Raw genomic sequence first — 20496 nt, 5'->3', positions numbered from 1 at the left:
TGTCTGATGTGGCTCGGTGCTGGAGATGCCCGCGCTCACTCCGTGGAAGCGGGTTTCAGTGCACCGGACAGGCTAACGCTGTGCAAACAGCAGCTCTGGTGCTTGATCTGTTCCAGCTTTAGCTTTGGTGATGCCGTGGACTCACTCTTCACAGCACCGCGGACTTTTCTCCCCACTGATAAGGCAGAGTTTCCCAGAACTCCTGTAACAGCACTTTCCCCTTGCTATTTCCATGTCCTTTTCGTACTGTTCTCATGACCGTGTGACTGCAGCCGTGGTAGCATGGGCATGGGGGGGTGCTAATGAATCCCAACTCTTCCTGCTGTTTCTGCCTTGTTGTGGACTTATTGGTTTGTAGGAGAGGTAACTAGAGCAAAGTGAACAGCATTGCAGGTGACGGTCATTTAAATACTTGATGACTTTAGCTAATAATATATATATATATATATATATATATATGCACTAGAATTTAAGTCACAGGGCAACACTTGCACTTGATTAGCCTGCACTAATTATCACCATCATCTTCAGCCATCATCTTTGGTTTTGCTTAGGAGGAGCCCCCAGGGAATGATGCATGCCTGAGACCTGTCCTTGCTTGTCCAGGCTGACCATTGATTTTTCAACAAGAGAGGGTCTTGGTTCCTCTGTGTTTCTGATGGAATGAGCTGCAGGGTATCACCGTGTATATTCAGTATAACAATAAACCAGTTGAAATATGTACCTCATCTTACTATCCACTCTGTTCCTTAACCTAAATTTATTGTTTAAAATGCTTCTGGCAGCTTACATGAACAGTGGAAAATACTGGACTGTGAGAAGTCCTGATCTTTATCAATATACTTCATAGGCTGCTGATGAGTTAGATCCCCTCCCAGCCCTTTCTATGGTCTCCACTGTGCGAGGCTGGTTTCTGCTGCCCAGGCAGCATTACTTTCAGACACAGCAAACTGCTTGCTAGAGGAGCAGGTCAGGCACAGTGTCTGGGGAAAAGGTATTCACTGCTGAGACTGTTTGACAATAGTTGTTGCTGCTTAAACTCAGCCCTGTTTGAATCCAAATTAATTGGTATGCATAGACAAGCAATAGGGATTTTCCTTGTTGTAGTTTGTTTACCTTATAATTAGGTTTTTATTGGACATGGGGACAGTTGGGCAATGTCCTGGTCTCCACTAACTGCCAAATCACTGCAGTACGTGGGCATTCCTCTGCAGTCACTGAGTGTAATGTTTATACTGTAATCCTTTGTGTTAACACGTCACTTGTATGTTGCAACTCCTCTGAGTTTCAGTATTAATTGAAATACCAGTATTAATTGCAGAAAGTTTGACATGCAAAGCAAGCTGGAGGAGGAAGCTTTTTAAACCAGCTGTTTTGTAATTTTGTGTGTTTTGTACGTGCTTAACTCTGTGGTGCAGGAGGAGTGCTGTGATGCTCTGAGGCGCTGGCATCCTGCACGCGCTGAAGTCCAAGTGCCAGGCAGCGCTTTGGAAAGAAAGCTATGGGTGGGAGCAGTACTGTGGCTTGGTGCTCAGAGTGAGAAGGTGCTCAGGTGCCTTGGAGAGGTGTCAGGGAGCTGGGAGCTGCTTTAGAAGAACTAAGGAGCCAAGCACCCCCAGTTCCTCTCCATCCAGGCAAGGTGATGGCAGGAGCAGAGGGTCGTGTTGCCTTTGCTCTTTCGCAAGACATGCGGTTGGGAAAAGGTGCTCTGGAGCAGAATCAGTCTCTGTAGTGCTCATCGTGTGCCTCTGACCCATGTTTTTCTCTTGCTGAGAAGAGCTTGTAGCTGTCAGCAGAGGAGCAGGCAACGCTCAGGGGCCGATCTGCAAGGCTTACTTAGAGAAGGGAAGAAATGCAGCTGTGTAGCATACATTTGGAAACTAGGATGTTCAAAAGTGAGGCACCTGAAGAGTTCTTGAAATTATTTCTAAATCCAAGGAACACCCGAAAAACAAACACATTTTCGGATGTCCACATGGAATTCTTAGAGGCTGAAATGAAAGAGCTACCTTCCAGCAAAACCCATCTGAAAGCAGCTCCTCTCAGGGTACAGAAAGCTCCCTGTCTCTTTGAGAGGAGCCCTGGTGTTCCAGGCGTGCATGGCCAGTGCTGTCCTGTTCATAGACCATCGTGGTACCATCTGACAGCAGCACCTCCAGACAGTGCCGTGTCCGGGCTAAGGATGTTAGAAAGAGCTTTTTCTCTGCACTGGAGCACAGAAGCACACTGGGCAATGCTTCCTGGGGATGAGCTCTGCCTGCTGGAGCTTTTGAAACGTCTGCTGTGTGAAAAAGAAACGTGCATAGAATGGGAAATTTCCTGGAGTTTGCCACCTTGACCTGTCTGCTTTGACTTTTTCCCAGGCACTTCCTTTAAAAGTGATACTAGATCTCCATGGTAGTGTTGTGCTGGTCAGAATGGATAATTTTTAAGAGGTATGGGGTAGACTTAATGATCAATACATAAAGAACGTGTAGATATGTAGAGAAATGATGGTGGCACTTACATGCTCCCAACCTTAATTACTTCAATAGATTTTTTGGGGTGGCGTTTTATGGGGTATTTCAGAAATTTCGCCTGCACATATTGCACTGTGTGCTTTCTGTGTCACCTGTTAGAGATGACATTTTGGGGCCTCTTTGTGGACACATTGGCCAGCTGTGCTGAAAAAAGTATGGTAAAAAAATATTTTTTTTTTCACTTTGAAATGTTAAATTAGTCTATAGTTTCCATGATGTTTCTGTGATTTATTTATAATTTAGCGTAGTGCATACCTCCATTCTAAAAAAGAAAAAAATAATTACGCTGGTGAAAGATAAATGATGCTTGTTGAAATATGGGCAGATTTAAGGGTAAGATGGCACATGGATGGAGTTTCCTAAAGACCCTGAAAATATCACCACCTTGTGTCATGTTACATTCATTCTGTAAATACCCAAAGGCACATATTTTGCTGGCTGAAGCAAAACGTGCTGTCTGTATTGTCCCTCATCTCTGTTGTAGCTGGAACCTCATGCTGCTGAGCTCTTTGTAGCGATGATTTGCTGCTCTGAATTAAGGCTGCCTTTAGAAGGCACAGCAAGCAGGATGCTGATGGGGAGCTGGGGCAAGGTGCTCCCTTAGCCCTGTCTGGGATTCCTGGGATGGCCTGCTTGCCACGGGAGCATGGAGTACGGTGGCTGGGATGGAGGGAAAGCTAGTGGAAACAGGGTGGGAGGTGGTGGGTTGGTGAGAGATGTAAGCAAGTAGGTTTGCTCACAGAGAGAGGAAAGTTTTTGAGATTGCTGAGGATGGGCTGGTAGGCAGCTGTCTGCGTCCCAGGAGTGGCTCTTGGTTTGCAGAGGGTCAGTTCAGCATCCAGGATAACATCTAAAAAGCATTTTTGAAGGCTGCCAGTATCTACACTTGCAGGCAAAACTTGTGCGAAGAAGGGTGGGGAGGGCTGGGCATGGGGTTTCGGTTTGACTGTTTGCTGTCAGCTTCCTGCATAAATACTGCCCAGCCCTGGAGTGTCTCCAGCTCTGCGTACAAGTAGGGAGTGTTCCTGCTGCTTCATGGTGCTGCAAATGGAAATTAGTTAATCCCTGTATGAATAGCGTCAAGACAGTGGCCACACCAGAACAAAGTGAAATAGCTGAGCTCCACCTTTTGTCTTCAGAAAGGTTCAGATGAAGTTATCTGCGCTGAGCAAGCTGAGCAGAGTTTATAGGAGGCAGGAGCTGCTGTCATCCCACTGTATGCAGTACACATGGTAAAACTTGGTAATTCAGCATCTGATCCTTTTTGTTGTGTCCAATTTTTACTGTTGTAGAAGCCCAAGAGGTGAGCGGATGTGCCAGTGCCCCTGCACATGCAGTTACGTAACCTACACGCCAATATAGACTGTTGCTGAGCTGCAGCATAGCCACTGGCTTTCTATTGCTGCTTGTTTGCTTCCCATCCTCTTCTGAGCTGTACCCGCTCGCAGCAGCAGGTGAGAAGTTGAGCGTAGCTGCACCTGGCATTCTCCAGTGGTGTGGTTTTGTGTATCAGCTCACACCAAGCTCAGATGACGATTTAGGACCTGTGTAGAAGAAATTATGAGGTTTGAGACCATTCGTCTACTTTGGCCACGGGCAAAGAACAAAAAGGGTATTTGTAGAGTGAAATGGCACTGAATGTTCTACAACACTATTTTATGTTTTACAGAGCAGAGGGCACAGAAGTAACATAAATGGGAACAATAACATATGTTAGCACACTTCTAACTCTATTTAGCCTTTGTTGTTTGTAAATGTTTTTGTGGTTCATCTGTGTTTTAAAGGAAGGAGAGAAACTTCTCCTGCCTCTCTACCCCTGTTTGAGGAAGGGGACGGGCAGTACTTTGTAGTTGGCTCTGCTGTATTGGTGTGGATGAATGAATAGCTCTGCATTTTGTTTGTCACCTGACCAGCTGGGCTATATTTAGATTAAGAGATAAAGCATGTGGTTCTGAAAGCTGTGTTTTCACCTGTGCAAAGGCCTGACTGTATGTGCTGAGTTATCAAAATGAGGTTTTTATTGTTTGTTCTTATTTTTCTGATGACTTTAATTAGAGTTACAGTCTTGCCATGTCAAACGTGCATTCCTTGAAAGCAAGGCACCTAAAGCTGAGACCTTTCAAAATATGAGGAGACTTCTTCAGTACCAGCCAGCACAGCACGTCTCTTCGGAGGATGAGGAAGTTTGTTGTTACCATTTTGGTCTCAGCCGAACACTGTGCCCTGACACTGGGCAAGGCATTATCTCATGGGTGGCAAACACCATCCCTATTTGAAACACCATCCATAATCTGTGGTTTTGTTTTCAGCTAGATTGTTACTCTTGAGAAAACTGTGGAAAGATCAAGCTGGCAGAAGAGGGAACATGACTATCCACATCTACCTTCTCAGCACTCTGAGCAATTAAACACAAAGCTTTTGTTCCCTGGTGACTTCATTCTTAAGAGACCTTTTTAATTTTAGTCCTTAGTTTTGGGAAGAAATAATGGGTATTTGTCACTGACAAGAAGACTGCGTCTCTCAAATGTCACGTGAAGGATCCACTCCATAATTCATGGGCTATGGAGTGTGGGTGTCAAAAGGAGGGTGCATAATGTATATGAGTGATTTCAGTTCAATGAAACTATTAGTCTTAAAGGCAGCTTTTCTTGCCTTGGTGATATTTTCTTGACCCAGATCACCACACATTCCAGAAACTCACCCAGATATTTAGATATTTTAAGATTTTCTTAAGTAAGAGTGTAGCAAATTATTGGTTATTTTCCTACAGCTTATTCCCCTTCCAGTGTGGGTGGGGACTTGCACAGAAACACCAGAGTAGTGCAGATGGATTTGTTTTCTTTCTGTCACTGCTGCACCTGTAAGCCATGCATTCATGTGTATAGAATTGCTGCTGTTTCTTCCCAGTCTTTCTCTTTCCATGGACTCCGCGAGTTCTCCTTGTGTGTTGAGATATGTATTGCTGTTGGTGTTCTGAGAAAGGGACTTTCTTCCTCCTCTGCTGTAGGATGTGAATAAGAGCAAATCTGACTTCGGCTGCTGGGGGTCTGAATGCAAATGTGGATTGTTGACTTCCTGGTTGGTGGAAGTTGTAGCAGACTCGGAACTACTGAAGGGGACCTCTGGGCCTGCCAGATCTCTGCGTGCTGGAGGAGTCACCTCCTCATGGTCATCCTCTGCCTCCTGGCTTTGTCCCTGTTCCTGTCCTTGGCAGAGTAAACTAGCTACCTGACACTGAAGTAAATTTTAAGGAGCGTGCATATTATTTCTTTCTTGCAGTCGAGCTGAAGGTGTTATAGAGCTGTGATAATAGCTGAGCAGCAGCGATGAAGTTAACATCAGTGACTGCACAGTGAAGAAATTCGCTGGAGAGTCCTCATACAGCTTACAAAAGCTGTGCAATTTAAAAGTAAATAAACTTTAGAAAATTGAAATCACTGACAGAGCAGGAGTTTTTGGTGCAATTGTGTCCATGTGTACGTCTGCAGGAAGTGAGTCATATTCTTGCAAAATTGTCAGCTGAAGAATTTGTGGCTTTTATGACCGTTCCCAATTTTTGAGCTAAGTCAGATCTCTTCCTCTCTCTAGGTTTTTCTCAGACATTAGGGATGTCTTCTGAGCCCACTTCATCCGCCTCGCAGCAGTCCCCCACCTCTCCACCCTCCCCCAGTTCTCTCCATCTGCCTGAAAACCGCAGGGCAAGAGATCGCTCCCCGTCACCCATGAGAGGGTACCTCATCCCCAGTCCGCTGCCCACCCGACGGACCAGGACGTTTTCAGCGTGAGTACAGAGAAACCTTCATTTCATAGACACAACCACATGATTGCCTTTGGGCAGGATGATCATCCCCTGCCAAGGTGAAGGGAATTGGGGGGTGAGGCAGAATTGTAACTGGAGGGTGCTTTAGTATTTAAATGTTATCTCTTCTCCAAAAACTTCTGATGCCAGTAGACTTTTAGTCCAAATTGCCTGTAGTTTTTCCATGCTTTGTTTGCTTAAAGGATGTTCAAAATCTTTTCCACTCTTCAATACCAGAGTTTTACAGGGAGGGGAAAATACTTATCTGAAGCTTTGTTCTACTTCAGACACTGGGTTGTGGCGCTTGGGAGCAGTTCCTGTTGGCATTTCTACATCAGCTCCACCTTCTCCTTTGGCACGACCTCTCTTTTCGTTGCCCTGAAGCATTGGACCAGACCTCACTGTCCATTTTAGTTGTTTTGCTCCTGACACCTGTGCTGCTGTCAGCCAGGTTACATTTTAGGGGTGGTCCTTGACCCTGTCACTTTTCCTATTCAGCTTTGATATCTCCATATTAAGACTGCTGAGGGAGACCTGTAAAAGAATATATTGGTTTTCAAGGTGTGAACCCTGCTGTCTTTGATTCTCTTAAGATTGTATGAGGTTTTCTTTAAAAGGAGATGAGATTTGTTACTGTTTATTGTTATTTACACTAGTGATGCTATAGCAAAGCTGGCTTTCCCTGAGCTTTCCTGTGGCCCCGTGGTGCTTTGCAAGCTCCTGGCAGACCCCCACCCAAAGGGGACTCCTCCACACTTTAGGAGCAGAGGATGGTGTTGCAAGGTGTGGCTTTGCAAAAAATTCCCAGTGGCTGTGATGAGCCTGCTAGTGAGGTGCTGACCTGCAGAAAGCAGCATGGGCTTCTTTGTTCTTCTCAGGGGCTTTTGAGTCAGGGTCTGAGGGTATAAAGTGAAGTTGTCGTCAATCCGTTGCACTTCTGCCACGGTATTGCAGTTACTTCAGTGTGAAGGAGGTCTGGCAGTGCCAAGTGAAACACTGTGAAAGTAAGATCTCAAACCTGCAGCCAGCCTGTTTTGTGCTGCTTCATCCAGTTGGCGTGCTTTTGCCTTTTTGCCTGTTGCAAAAAGCTCTTTTCTTAAAGAGTTATCCATGCAGATTTAAATAGCATCAATGTCAATGATGCTTTGTATTACTACTTCTGTATTCAAAATGAGGCAAAAAAGAACAGTAGCAGCAGAAGGAAAAAAAGTATGTTGTCAGTACCAAAAGCCTTCAAATGTCCTAAACTTTGTAATGAAAGTAGATTGCTAAAAGGAATATAATTGACTTGATAATTGGGATTGCCCTTCAAAAGCTATACCAAGGTAGCTTGCGTCAGTGCTGTGTTAATAATGAACTCTTTGTAAATCTTCTCAGCTGTTAATCCTGGCCTGGTTCCTACAAAACTAAAGAATTTATTATTTGGCTTCCACAGTTCTTTAATTATTGGTTAATGTAGGAATCTTGCTATATTTGTTTGCCCTGGAAATCAAAATAGCTCTAAATTTTAGTGTTCTCTTTAAACAAGAGGAGCTCCGGGTGAGCTCTGGCCCCACAGTTGTATGGAAAAGATGGATGTGACAGGCAGTGGCTTATTATTCAGTGGGACTATTTAATTTTGGTTCATTGCAAGTGTGGAGCCTTATCCTCCATGTGCTTTATCTCCTTGAAAGATGCGGTTGAACTTCAATGGCTTATTTAGGGCAGTGAGTGCTTTTCTGTGGAACAAGCACTTGTGGGGTCAGGTGTGTCGACAGCTTTATAGAGCTGGATATGAAGTGATTTAATGGAGGTTCCTTTGTTTAACACTTTCAACTGTATTTCTTTAGTGTTACTTTGACTTAACGAGCAGAGCTGTTACCACGTTTTTTAATGATTTTATTTAGACTTTAGTAAAGTTTAAACATTTGGGAAAGGAATGTCAAAATTGCCATGATGCATGCAACTAAATGGCCACAAAATCACTTACTGAATTTGAAGAATTGCACCAAAATCCTGTCCTAACATGGAAATAACCTACTGGATGGTCTGGCATGAGAAGGTCCTAGCTAGTGACTCTTCTGTGTAAAACCTGCAAGATGTCTTAACCAGTATTTAAGTGAGTCTGGATTCCTGGAGACTCAATTCAGCTTATCTGATGGGGCAAAGGATTTAATCAGTTAGTTTTCACGATGGGTCATAGTTCATGCGAGTTGTTTTTCTTGATAGCAGCAAGTCATCCTCGAGGATTGTCTTCAAATCTGTCGTATACAGGTTGCGTAACAGTGGAGGAGATCAGTCCTGACCCTTGGTGTTATGCATTCCAGTTAGGCTCTGTAGCCTGCTAGAGTCATTTGGAGGCAAAATATTGGCTTTACTGGATGCTAGTCTGGCAGGGTAATGATAGACGTGCATGCAGAAGGCGTGTGCATGTGTGTATACGTACATGTGTGCACATTTGTACGTGCCTTCATGCACTGCATTCTCTCGATGCTACATGCACACATTTCCTGTTAAATTTGTGAAAGTGCAAACAACAACTGGGTGCACGTTGGTATTCCCAAACTCACGAAAACTGTAAGATGCTTGAAGTTGGAGCAGATGGATTCAAGATGGCAACTGATGGATTATAATGCTAGCAAACATCATCATCGTCTTTATCTCCCTTAAAAAAGGTTACATGTGGAACATGTACAGAGTATGAAACTAATTGTTAAGCAGTTGCTACAGAGGATTATACTCGTTGGGAGTGAGTATTTGGACTGTTTGCTTAGTGTGCTCTGGCTGACAGGGCTGGAAGCTCACATCCGTGCTCAGCAATGAACTCTTTTTGTGCTTCCTTTTGCAGAACTGTGAGAGCATCAGAGAGTCCCATCTACAAAGGTGTCTGTAAATGCTTCTGTCGCTCCAAAGGCCATGGCTTCATTACCCCTGCAGATGGAGGGCCCGACATCTTCGTACACATCTCTGAGTAAGTTGCCTGGGTGGCTGAGGAAGGCTGGAGCTTGGGTTTGTCTTAGTTACTGAATGCTTTTGACATTTCAGAGACAAGAATGGTTTTTAATCTGTCACCCTTACCTCAGCAGAGAGGAGTTATGCAAATGTTACTGACAGCAATAGATTATGCTGTTCCTTTCCTGCATTACTATAAATCTGCCGAGTTAAAAAACAGAAGATGATCCTGCCAAATCTTTTAGAGTAAGCTTCACAATTTCACCCAGACTCAGAAACTTGCATTTACTTGAAGCAGATCATCTATGCAGTATCCAGTTTTGATTTAAAGACTTATAACACTGAAAATTCACTACTTTGACTTTGCACTGCGTGTACCATTGTTAAACTAAAGGTTAATTACCTCTACTGTTAAGAAAAGTCATACTTTATTACTTCCTTAAATTTACCTAGCTACAGTTTCAAGCAGTTTATGGCTGAAGCTTTCTGTCTTAAAGGGTTCTTTAGTACCTCTACTTTTTTGCTTGAGCATGCTGAGAGCCATCACCTCTGAATCTACCTTTTGATAAACTAAACAGATTAAGCTTTTCAAGTCCCTTACTGAAAGTTTTTTCTCCAGCCTACAATAGTCTTTCCAGTCTCTTTCCTAAATGTGCTATAGAACTGAAATAGAAATGTTAAACAATGTATTGTACACATACTTCAGTATAGAGATAAAAATCTCCTCCAGACTCGTGCTCTGTTTCTTCCTGTATACCCTGTAATCGCATTAGCCCTCTCATCCCTGGTCTTTTGCTGAGTTGCTTATCTGCTCTGACCCTTGCATCCTTTGCACTGTCAGAGTTTGGTGCAGTCCTGGACAGTCTGGCATCCCCGACAGCGGTGTTTTCATTCCTTGTTCCTAGATATATGGCTTCATATTCGGTTGCACTGCAGCACATCGTATTTGAACAGGCCCTGCCTGCCGAGGGATCCAGATCACACTCTGTGACTGCACTTTGTTTGTTATTGCCTGGCTAAGCTGCAAGGTTTAGTAGACAATTTTGTGTTCATTTCTGGATTGAGATGTTGACCAGCGTGGAGGCCGGAACGGGTCTCTGAGGGCATGTATTAAAATTACTCAATGTTTATTCTCCAATAACTTATTTTACATTTGTCAACAGTTTTTAATCTACCTATTATTTACAGTCTTGAAGCTGTATAATCCTTATTTGTTGTTTGGGCTGGTTAACCAGTGATAAGTCAACAAAAGCCTTACCAAAGTTATTCATATTGCCCCAGCTATCTTTCCTGCTTGTGTGCGTAGCACGCGCCCTGGGAGAAGGAGCACACTGGCCTTCTTCCAGTTTTCTGAAATGTTACTGCATGATGGATGTAGCATGCCAAAGCTTTTCAGGACTCATGGGTGCAAATGGGCTGAGTGGTCTGAATTCAACCCAAGGAAATGTTATTTAATATGTTCTTTTTCTTTTGCTTCATATAAATGAGCCATTTCTTCTTATTTCCTGAATAAGTTAAAAATAACATTTCTTATATTACAATTTAAAAATTTTCCCTGTTAACGTCTAGTCTGACCTCTACAGTTACTGATCAGCAAGGGTTTAGTTAAAACAGCCCTCTCACAGAAATGTGAATTCTCAGCCTCCTAATGAATTCTTTTAAAAGAACTGTCTATTTTCAGTCTTGTTTTTTTTCTTCTGCATTTTTTCTTCCAATTAGTTTGGTAAAATTTTCTTCAGTTTTGTGAAATTAACCCCTTTAGAACCCTAAAGATACCTTTTTGATTGGGACTGCCCTTGTTTGTCTATACAAAATGTGACCTAATCTTTTGAATGTTCCCCAAATCCTATCCTGTAGCCCAACGCATCTTTCTCTGTGGGCCCAAATCCTGGTATTTGACTCTGGGTCCACTAACTGCTCCTACTCTCAACCCTCCTCCGATCTGCTATAATTCTTAATGTCCAGTGATGTTTTTGTGTTTGATTACTTAATACTCCCGTATGTCTCCTCTACTGAAATCCTTTATGACATTATGAAAAGCAATTTTTTGCCTGCTGTGATTTTGATGGTCTGTGCAAGAGGTCCCTGCTTGCAGGAGGCTCCTCTCATGAGCTGTTCTAGTTGGGGCACCATCCCATGTGCTTTGGCTGTGGGCCGTCAGTAAGCTATACTTGAGTAATTGTGCCCTGACTGTGATGGGCCACCCTCTCCTTTCTTCTACCCACTCATTTTATCCTAAAAAATTCCTATTGAACAAGTCACCAAGGTTGTAGAAGTTCATGGGCCACTACACTTCTCGATGTATCTTCAGCATGTTTATTTTGCTGCCGTGTGTCAAGTTCTCTGCTTGCTCTACCCCTCCTGCTGCTGCTTGAACAGAGGTTTATGCTTCTGACAGGCACAGGTACAACCTTCAGGTACAACTGAGTGCCCTGCCTGCCTGACCAAGCTGCTTCTCTTCATTTTTAGTTACCTTCATTTGAATGTAGTACTCATGCGGATGGGGCACTGTCTCTGTATGCCATCTGCAGCACGCTGCAGTCTTTCTCCTGTGTGGCACATCTCTTAAGTTTACTGTAGGTGAGAAGATTGGAGGGGACCTCTTCCACCCCATCCTCTGGTGGAAGGCGCCTGTGCCTTTCTGGCAGATACTTTACCCTGTGCACTCTTAGCAATTCAAGTGCTGGGGATTCGTTGCCTCCCTGGGCTCTCTCTTCCTGTAATTAACAGGACTGGCTCTTAATTGTTTCTTATACTTAACTGACATTTCCCTTGCTTTCAATATGGACCTTCACTCCTCCTTCCATGTCTACAGTAGGTAAATGATGCCTTTCCTCTTTAAGCCTGTCATTTATGTGCTCAAAGACTGTTCTCCTTGCTCTTTCAGAAACAGATTTAACAAGGTTAGTTCATATGATTTTTTTGTGACTGAAGGATGTGCTTTATACATTTTTTCTCTAGGCTCAATTCTGCTTCTCTGAAGCCAACATGATTTTTTTTTTTTTCTATTGAACTAGGACTGCGCTGCTGTTTAAAATGTTTCTTGTGTAGGTACTGTCTCGGAACTTAAATTCAAAAATAGCTAATGTTTCTGCCTCAATCTGTTAGTAAAAAGTGCTATTATTGAAGTACTGAAGGTTTCAGCACACTGCGTTCTTTAATTACTCTGAGGTTATTTGAATTGTTGGAAACAGCTTTTAGTGCTAGAGGGTGATGGTATCACTGCCTTAATTCTGATGCAAGGCAGCACTGGAAAGACGAATTAATAATGCCTTTCATTTCAGTTTATTTCACAGTGAATTAGAGACATTGCTCTTTATTAACGGGAATTGCTTATTGCAGCAGCATTCTGTAACCATCACTGTGGCTCAGGGGACTCCAATGACCCTGGTTTGTGTAGTGTGAATTTTGAGATACTGCTTATGTTGATCATACAGTTCTTTTCTACCTATTTTACTCAGTTAAACCTGAAAGTAAGAGAGACACCAATCTCTTCGCTGTCTCAGTGTGGTATAGGCATCTATTTGTGAAATGAAAGAGGATTGTTTCTCCTGGATCAGTTCTTCCTGAAAGCTAGGATTTCAGGAATGTGGATAAAATGGTACGCCAGTTTGGAATCAGCAAGATAGACTGTTCCTCTGTGTTCATCACAAAGCTGTGATGATTAGTGAAGGTTTTGCACATTGGGACCAGCTGCCTATCTTGCAGATAAATGATTTTAAACATAAAAATTTAATTTGAGGTATTAAGTTTTTTTCTCCCCTAATCTTTGGGGAGCTCTAAGGTTATGGTTCAATGAAAATGTCTTCTGTAAAGTGAGATGTCTGTTTCTTGTAACTTTCCATTTATTTTTGTAAGATAATAACACTTAGCATGGTGCTTCCGTTTCCATATGTGAGTATAAATATGTCAAATATATGTGGCATTCAAAAGTTTCTTCATTTGGCATCTGCAAAATTTTCAATTTCAGTATCTGCAAGAATGTAAGGTGAACGTGGACATGTTCTGTGAGTGGAACTTGGAGCAAAGCTGCATTACTTGTCAGGTGTGGGTAGATAGACAGTTCGAAATGCAGATTTGAAATCAGTTTTTTTGTCTCTGTGGCTTTGTCTGTTTTAACAAGTAGCTCTGAAGACTGCAGAGAAGATTTGGTTTGAGTTTTGACACCACTTGTGTGGAGCCGGTTCTCCTTTTTAACCGATGAGGTATAAATGTACAAAGCCATATGTTTAACCAGGGCGGCTGGAGTTCTCTGGTGATGCTGGCACTGGTAGGTGGTGGCGTCTCCTTTTGAGCTGTCCTCTTGCGGCAGGTAGCAGCGTGGTGGCAGCTCTGGTGACAGTCACTGCAGGTAGTAGCAGCTTCCATGGCAGTGCTTGTGGCATCTGCTTGGGTCCGTCTGCAGGGAAGGCATCTGTGACTGAAACCCTGTACCTCAGCTGCAACACCATCAACACTTGGGATGGACAGATTAGAGCCCGCTCACACACGCCGACCTGAGTGGCTGTTCTTGCCTGCCACAGGCTCACCGCTGCTTTCTGCATTGCATACCCAGTGAGTCCTGCTTCCTTGTGTTTATTGGAAACACTTCATACTAGAAAAACGTTATGGCTTGTTGTGTGCGGTGAGGTTTTGTTTTCTTTCAGTTTGATGCTTCACCCTTCTCCAGAACAGAAACAAGATGTTCTTGCTAGCAGTGACTGTAAAACCCTTGCTGACAAGCACGGGGATGGAGAAGTTGGTGAGAAGGTAATTCCAAATAATGTCTCTGGAAAGCAGAAAGCAAAGGCAAATCCATTTGCCTGGAGTGATTTTTTTTTTTTTTTTTCAAAAGCCCTTAATTACATTTTTAATAGTGACGTGTACTGTTAATGCTTTCACTTCCACTGGCCTCTATCATGATCCACCATCACCAAATAGATGGGGATGGTGTAGCATCAGTGCTGAGAACTGTATCCTTCTCGATACCTCACCTTTTCTGCTGCTGTTTCGTAGCAGGAGTAAGTCAGCTCTCACAAATACAAGCTTGGCTTGGTTGTTACTGAAGTTGAAATGGCTCTGGTGACTTCAGTTTTACTCTCTTGCCAGTCTTCCTATAGTCAAGGCATGTTTCTGGCGAGCAGATGGTGGCTGTTGGGATTTGCCCCCCTTGTGCTGGGGATGGCTGCTGTACAGACAAGTTCCTATCAGCTTGCCTTCCACATGGAATCCACATGGACCAAGGGGGATGGGGGCAGTGGGGTGTGGGTGCCTGTGGTAGCAGATCAAATGATGTGCTTTAGAGGACTGTGTAAGAAACACACTCTTCTGCTTTTATTTATTTTTATATTTATGTACCCTCTGGGCTTTTGTATTTGATGGGGATTTGGCGAGAAGCCTGGGTACCTGCAAGGGCAAGGCAAGGAGGTGGTTCAGCAGAGGGCAGTGATGAATGAATGACCACAGTCATCTTTTTAAAAAGATTTTATTTTGTAAAGGCAGCTGATTTAATGGAACAGAAAACACTTGTTCAGTGCTTGTGGGTTTTCTGCAGTTGGTAGTACTTGGCTCTGAAGAGGAAAATGCTGCATTGCAGAGAGGCCTCCGGGCTGTCCTTCAGGCTGGATTCTTGACCCCATGCTTAACAATGGCTTTGGAGAATTGATGCAGTGCTTCCCCTGGGGCACTGACACACAGCACCCTTGGGTCCCTGGAGAGATCCTGAGTTTGCTTTGCTTTGCTTATGCATTGTGTTGTGATCTCAGGAGATTATGCCTGCAGTGCCTGTAGCTCAGGAGCGATGAACAGAACAGCAGTGAGCTCTCAGTGGGCTCCCAGGTGGGGATATGGTCTCATTCTGCTGTTCAGCTCAGTTTCCGACAGTGCTGGAGATGTACCATAAGCCACAGCTTCCTTCAGGCAGCAACTCGGCTGCGTCTCTGGCACTGTTGTGCTGCAGTGAGGAGCTAGCTTTGAGCTTTGCGTAACCTTGGAGAGATCATCTTTTCATGCTTCTTTCTTTCCTCTGATTTTCTGCCAGATCACCATGCTTAAGTGCAATGCATTAATGCCATATCTCTTCTTCTGGCTCTTCTGTGATGCTCTTCTCCGGTTACAATATGAGTTGGAAATGAACTCATAATTATAAACAAATGGAGAGCTGAATCTGAGCTGAGAGTATGAACCTTTCCAGCCTCTCTACCTTTTATGTGAATTAGCAGCAAAACAGTTTCTGCTAGCTGCAACTGACTTCTTGGGGGCTGCTGGGAAGCGAAATCTGAGCCTGCTGATTTCCTCCAAAATATTTAAAGCGTTTGAGGACCTGCCTGCTTTGTGCTGCACGCTTCCTTCCTGATGCGCTTTCTTTCCGGTGCCTTGCTGCATCTGTTAAGTGTCTGAAATAAGTACGTTATCAGAGGGGAAGAGAGGCAGCAGAATACCATATCTTACTTGAGAGGGATTTGGAAAAAAATAAAACATGGATAGCCTTTTCCTGAGGGTTACACACATCCCTCCCAGTCAGCTCAAAAAACTCACGTTGCACTGGTTCGTGCAGGACAGCCAGCTTGCTGTGGTTGTAGCAATATCTTCCCAGAATCTCCACCTAAATTATATGAACTGTAATAGGTCAAAGCCAAGACTTATGCTCTACCTGCAAACCAGACATTGAAGGTGACTGTGGCCACCTGAGGGTGGAAGTTCTTTGGAGTTAGTGAGCACAGAACAAAACTGCTCTGGGCTTTGCCTTGGAGATGCAAACAATGGGTATTATTGTGACAGGATCCAAGTTGGATGCTTGCAGGAATAGGCATCTTCTGTACCTCTGACTAAGTCCACACAGGTTTCCTTGGAAAACTCTGCCTCTTGTGATCACCAGTTTCTTCCTCACGGTGCATAGCACGCTGCCTGGTGTTGAACAAGCTCCTGAAAGTTAGGTACGGAGCCATAACTGTCTCTGAACGTGGATCCAAAAAGCATGACTAGAGGTCTCAGTAGAGAACTGAGCAAGAGGGTGATACACCCGCTGTACCGGGAGGGGCATGCAGCTTCTGTCCTAGACAAAGCAGTTCCTGGGAAGGTCTCTGCAATGGCACAAAGACCGAGGCAATCCCATGACAGAGACCTTGGATTTTAATTGCTCAGAGTTCTTTGCTGTTTGGTCCTCTTTTACACTTGTCTGTCCCAGTTACGAGTGTGACTGGTGGGTGAGAGACAGCCCTGCTTCTGCTTTGCCTGCCTGACTTGATATGGTTATCGCTGGCTTTGCTGATGAATGCTGGGGCTCTCAGCTTACCCTGGGACTGCACGGGAGGGCATTCAGGATTAGTGACTCTTAATTGTTCATTACCTTGTCGTGTCCCACTGTTTAACAAAAAGACATGTTTCCTGGTAGGTGTGTTGAGGTGTTCAATGAGCTTTAAGAAGCCTACAAGATAATATAGCCCATAGATCCATGGAAAACAGCTACGTGGTGTGATCCATGGCAGGCTGGTTGACCAGCAAGGCTCTAAACTCACTGAAAACTCTTGTTCAGAAGTGTTGCCATGTGACTCAGTCTTTGTCCCAAGAGGTTTAACTAGAGCCCTGGAATATGAATAGCAGCTGTGAGAAAGAAGAACTAGAACATTCCTTATTTAGGTTATTTCCTTATAACCTCCCAGTTCCCTAAAAATAGTGCAGGATAAACTGCTCTGCTGTATCAGACTGGCGCTGAGCTGGGAGATGGGAGTTACTGGATAATCTAAAACTCATTTTACTGTGTCTCACTCTGACACTATCAGGAAAGCGTTTCCTATTTTTAGCTGAATTTGTTGAAGTGTTTTAAAGTTCCCGGGTACACAGAGATCCATTATTCTGAACAGAACTTACGTACCGATCTCTTTGGTAGCCATGAAAATCTTCACCTTCCTATAGACTAACATTTAATATATAGTTAAGGTAAAAGTGAAAAATACAGATCTAGAAGTATTTAATCAATGTATAACATCAGAAAAGTCCACATTTAACTTCCTGTGCCATTATTCGGGTAACTTATTTTGTGTATAAGACTGACTGTTGCAGGCTGGATCTATTCCGAGATCTCTGTTTGCTTTCTCTGATCTTTTCCAGTTCATTTCCATCCCAGTGCTTAAGGCAGTTATTTCCTGATGGAGTATCTTCCTGCAGCTTTGTGAAGGGCTCTGCCTCCAGTGCCCATACCGTCTCATCACCTTTCAAGTGCCATTATATTGTTCTTTCTTGACACCAGCAGAAGTACGGCACAATTTGGATGTTGTTTGTTCCTGCTTCTAAGCATCACGTAGTGGTAACAATGCTGGAGTAAGTCTGCATCTATCCCAGAAACAGCATTTGGTGGGCAAACGCTGTGGTGGTAACACTGTTCACAAATGGGTTTACTCAGGCTGCAAACCAAGACCTTTGTCCCCTCTCTTTTCATGCACTGGGGACAATGAGTTAATAATCTCATATTCAGTAGCCAACAACAATGACTGGTAGCCAGAGAGCTGCAGGAAAAAAAAAGGAATATTGGATCTATTGGATCTAATATTGGAAGAAAGGTTTAGAAGGCCAAAAGTAGAAAATGATATTTGAGTTGTTTATGTGGCTGTAACCTTTTTACACAGCTGTGCAAAGGACAGGCCTGGTCTTGGTGAGGTGGTTGAGTCACCCTCCCTGGAGGGAATTAAAAGACGGGTAGACGAGGTGCTTAGAGACATGGTTTAGTGGCAGACAGGAATCGTTGGACTGGATGATCCAAGAGGTCTTTTCCAACCTGCTGATTCTATGATTCTATGAGGTAAGGTCACCTCAACAAGCAAGGAAAGAGAAAACAACCTAGGGGACGAGGAGAAGGCATGTGGGGATGGTAGAAAGTTTTATCACAAGCCTAAGTCTCTTGTAGTTGTCAGTTTGGATAAGGAAAGAAACGAAGAGAGGATCTGATGCTGTCGGTGTAGTACTCTGTCCTGTAGGAAGTGCTTTCCAGTGTTGAGAAGTGTACCTGTCTGGGGAATGGTTTGGGCTGTGCAGATTTGGGGGCTAACGCAGTCTGTTTAGTAGAAGCAATAGGAGTAATTAACCTCATGATGATTCAAGTGTAAGAAATTTGAGTCAGCAAATCTTTTGCTTTGTGTTTTCCCTGTGCAGACCAGGGGCTGTAGACAGTACCTCAGTCAGTCATCTAACGAGCGCTGAGGGATGCAGTGGCTCTCGGTGATAGCTGAGAGTTTGTCCTTCACTCTGGGCTAGTTCCTTTGCTTCTCCTCTCCCTTAATGCAGCCTGTCATAGGTTAGGCATTTCACTGTTCTTAATTCCTTGGAAAAACAGGACTGCTTTGGTTGCCAGTTCACCTGCAGTCCTTTCTGCAGGTGAATTTTGCAGGTGAATATATACCCATTTTGGTATATATTCATATTTCAATTTTAAATCCAATTTGCCCCAACAGAACACCCATCTTTTTAGCACTTGAGCTGTAGTTCTTCCTCATTTGAATTTGAATATTCAAGTGATACCTACTTTATTTCTCCTGTTCAGGAGCTTAAAACCCTTCCTTTCTGTATTGTCATGTCTTTGGTGCTACAGGAGACAGTGTGAATCCACTTCCCTTTTACATTAACCATAACTGCTGATACCTTTTGCAGATTTCAAATGTGGTTTGGGTTTTTTCTTTTTGCTAATTGTGTCTCATCCTGTTTTACAGGAGCTTTTAAAGAACATGTAAGGTTCCTGTTCACTAAAAAAACTTTTTGGCCGAACATGAGATCCCTTCCTGGGCAGGGCATCCGTTTCGTTTGATGCCTGCCAAGTGGTGGCTGCGAGCACTGCTCGCTTTGTGTGTTCATCCTCTGTGCAGGAATTAAAGGCGATACGTGGGGTTGTGGATGGCTGTAGTCTTAAGAGGAGCTGCTGCTTTAGTTTCAGCCCCACGTAACTGCTCTGCTTCTGCTTCCTGAAACACTGTCTGCAGCTGGTCCCAGTGCTCGAGGCCACATGAAGAAACATGTTTCATTATGATTTGTTCCAGTGGCTCAGCTGTACTTAGGTCAGTGTAGACTTTCCGCTTCGGCTCATATTGTCTACGTTCATCACATCTGAGCTGATAAATGTGCCTGCTCACTGTCTTGCTAGTCTTGTGTTCCTCTGTACAGACAAAATGTCTGTGCTGTATTGCCTTCCACTGAAAGATGCTACCTTGCTTGGGTGGGACTGGCATTCCGCATGGGTTGGGTTGTGAGTTACTGCTCATGGCAATGTGGTTTTAACTCGATAGCAACGATTTTTTTGGCAATTCAGGAGATCCGAGTGAGAAAGATGATGTCATTTTTTTACACGGCATTCCTATTTTCACTTAAAGTTTGACCCTCTCCTGTGTCTCTATCCATTTGTCTGGCTCTGAGACAGTACAAGTAGCATCTTCTCATCCTCTGTTTCAAAGTCAGGGTAAGCTGCAGAGAATTTGGTGTCAAATTCCTTTGGCTGTCAAAAAGGTAAAATAATCTCTGCTCTGAAAAGGACAGTAAGCATTGGGTGGGCAACCCCTTTATGCCTGAAGATATCCGAAACCTGTTAGAAGTGGGGGAGATGGAGTGTAACTGAAGCAGACAGCCACGGCGGGTGTGGGTGTGTGGGAGCTTGAACGCTGTCTGTCTAGGGGGCCATGGGGCTGGGCTGGCGGGTTGGCCTGGAGTCTTTGGAAGTAAATACAGGTCAGTTGGATCAGCCTGCACGGGGAGGAAAGAGCTGTCAGCTCTGATGAAGGAGGCTCTATCTTGACTTTTCTGTAAATATTTTTTCTACCTTCAGTTTAGTATCTTTTCCCCAGGTGCTGCTCAGAGGAGATCAGGCTAGGGCATGCCTTCTTGGATCTGATTCCCGCAGCCATGGGTAGCTCTGCTGTAGGGGTTTAGGCCCAGGGAGATAAACACATATCCTTCAGACTTTCAATCCACAGGCCTGGGAATGCCTTTAACTCCTCATAGCAGGTTTTAGATGCATATTTAGATAAAGGAGCATTTTCAAGATCATATTGATACAATGAGCAAACAATGACTTTTCCTCCAAATTTCCCATGGCAGAAGTTCACGGGTCAGTTGTAGCTTCCCTTGTACTTGCCTGCTCACCCTGTCTCATCCCTGAGCACAGGCTGCTTCTGCTCAGCCACAGCCCGAGGCACCAGCGCCCCGAGCAGCAGTTGTGGTGCTCAAGTCCGAGGGGAGCAGAAGTTGAGGCAGCTCTTCAAGGGGAAAGGTGAGGGAGAGGCAGTGCAG

At 44.0% G+C, this 20496-nt stretch overlaps 1 protein-coding gene across 6 annotated transcripts in view; it reads left to right on the top strand.

Moving 5' to 3' along the window:
• Positions 1-20496, top strand: part of CARHSP1 (calcium regulated heat stable protein 1) — a 36346-nt gene that overhangs the window by 11560 nt on the left and 4290 nt on the right. For 5 of the 6 annotated variants that reach the window (XM_054080422.1, XM_054080425.1, XM_054080419.1 and 2 more), the window contains exons 2-3: positions 6108-6300; positions 9146-9268. In XM_054080422.1, coding sequence (XP_053936397.1) covers positions 6128-6300; positions 9146-9268 — 296 coding nt within the window. In that variant the 5' untranslated portion in view covers positions 6108-6127. Of the gene's footprint in view, positions 1-5976; positions 6011-6107; positions 6301-9145; positions 9269-20496 lie in introns of those variants that run through there. The other variant, XM_054080420.1, reaches the window with a different exon arrangement.

The sequence above is a fragment of the Cuculus canorus genome, chromosome 15 (assembly GCF_017976375.1).
Source record: "Cuculus canorus isolate bCucCan1 chromosome 15, bCucCan1.pri, whole genome shotgun sequence".
NCBI classification, from domain to species: domain Eukaryota; kingdom Metazoa; phylum Chordata; class Aves; order Cuculiformes; family Cuculidae; genus Cuculus; species Cuculus canorus.
Note: the sequence above shows the minus strand (reverse complement) of the source record. Positions and strands in the feature narration are given on the sequence as shown.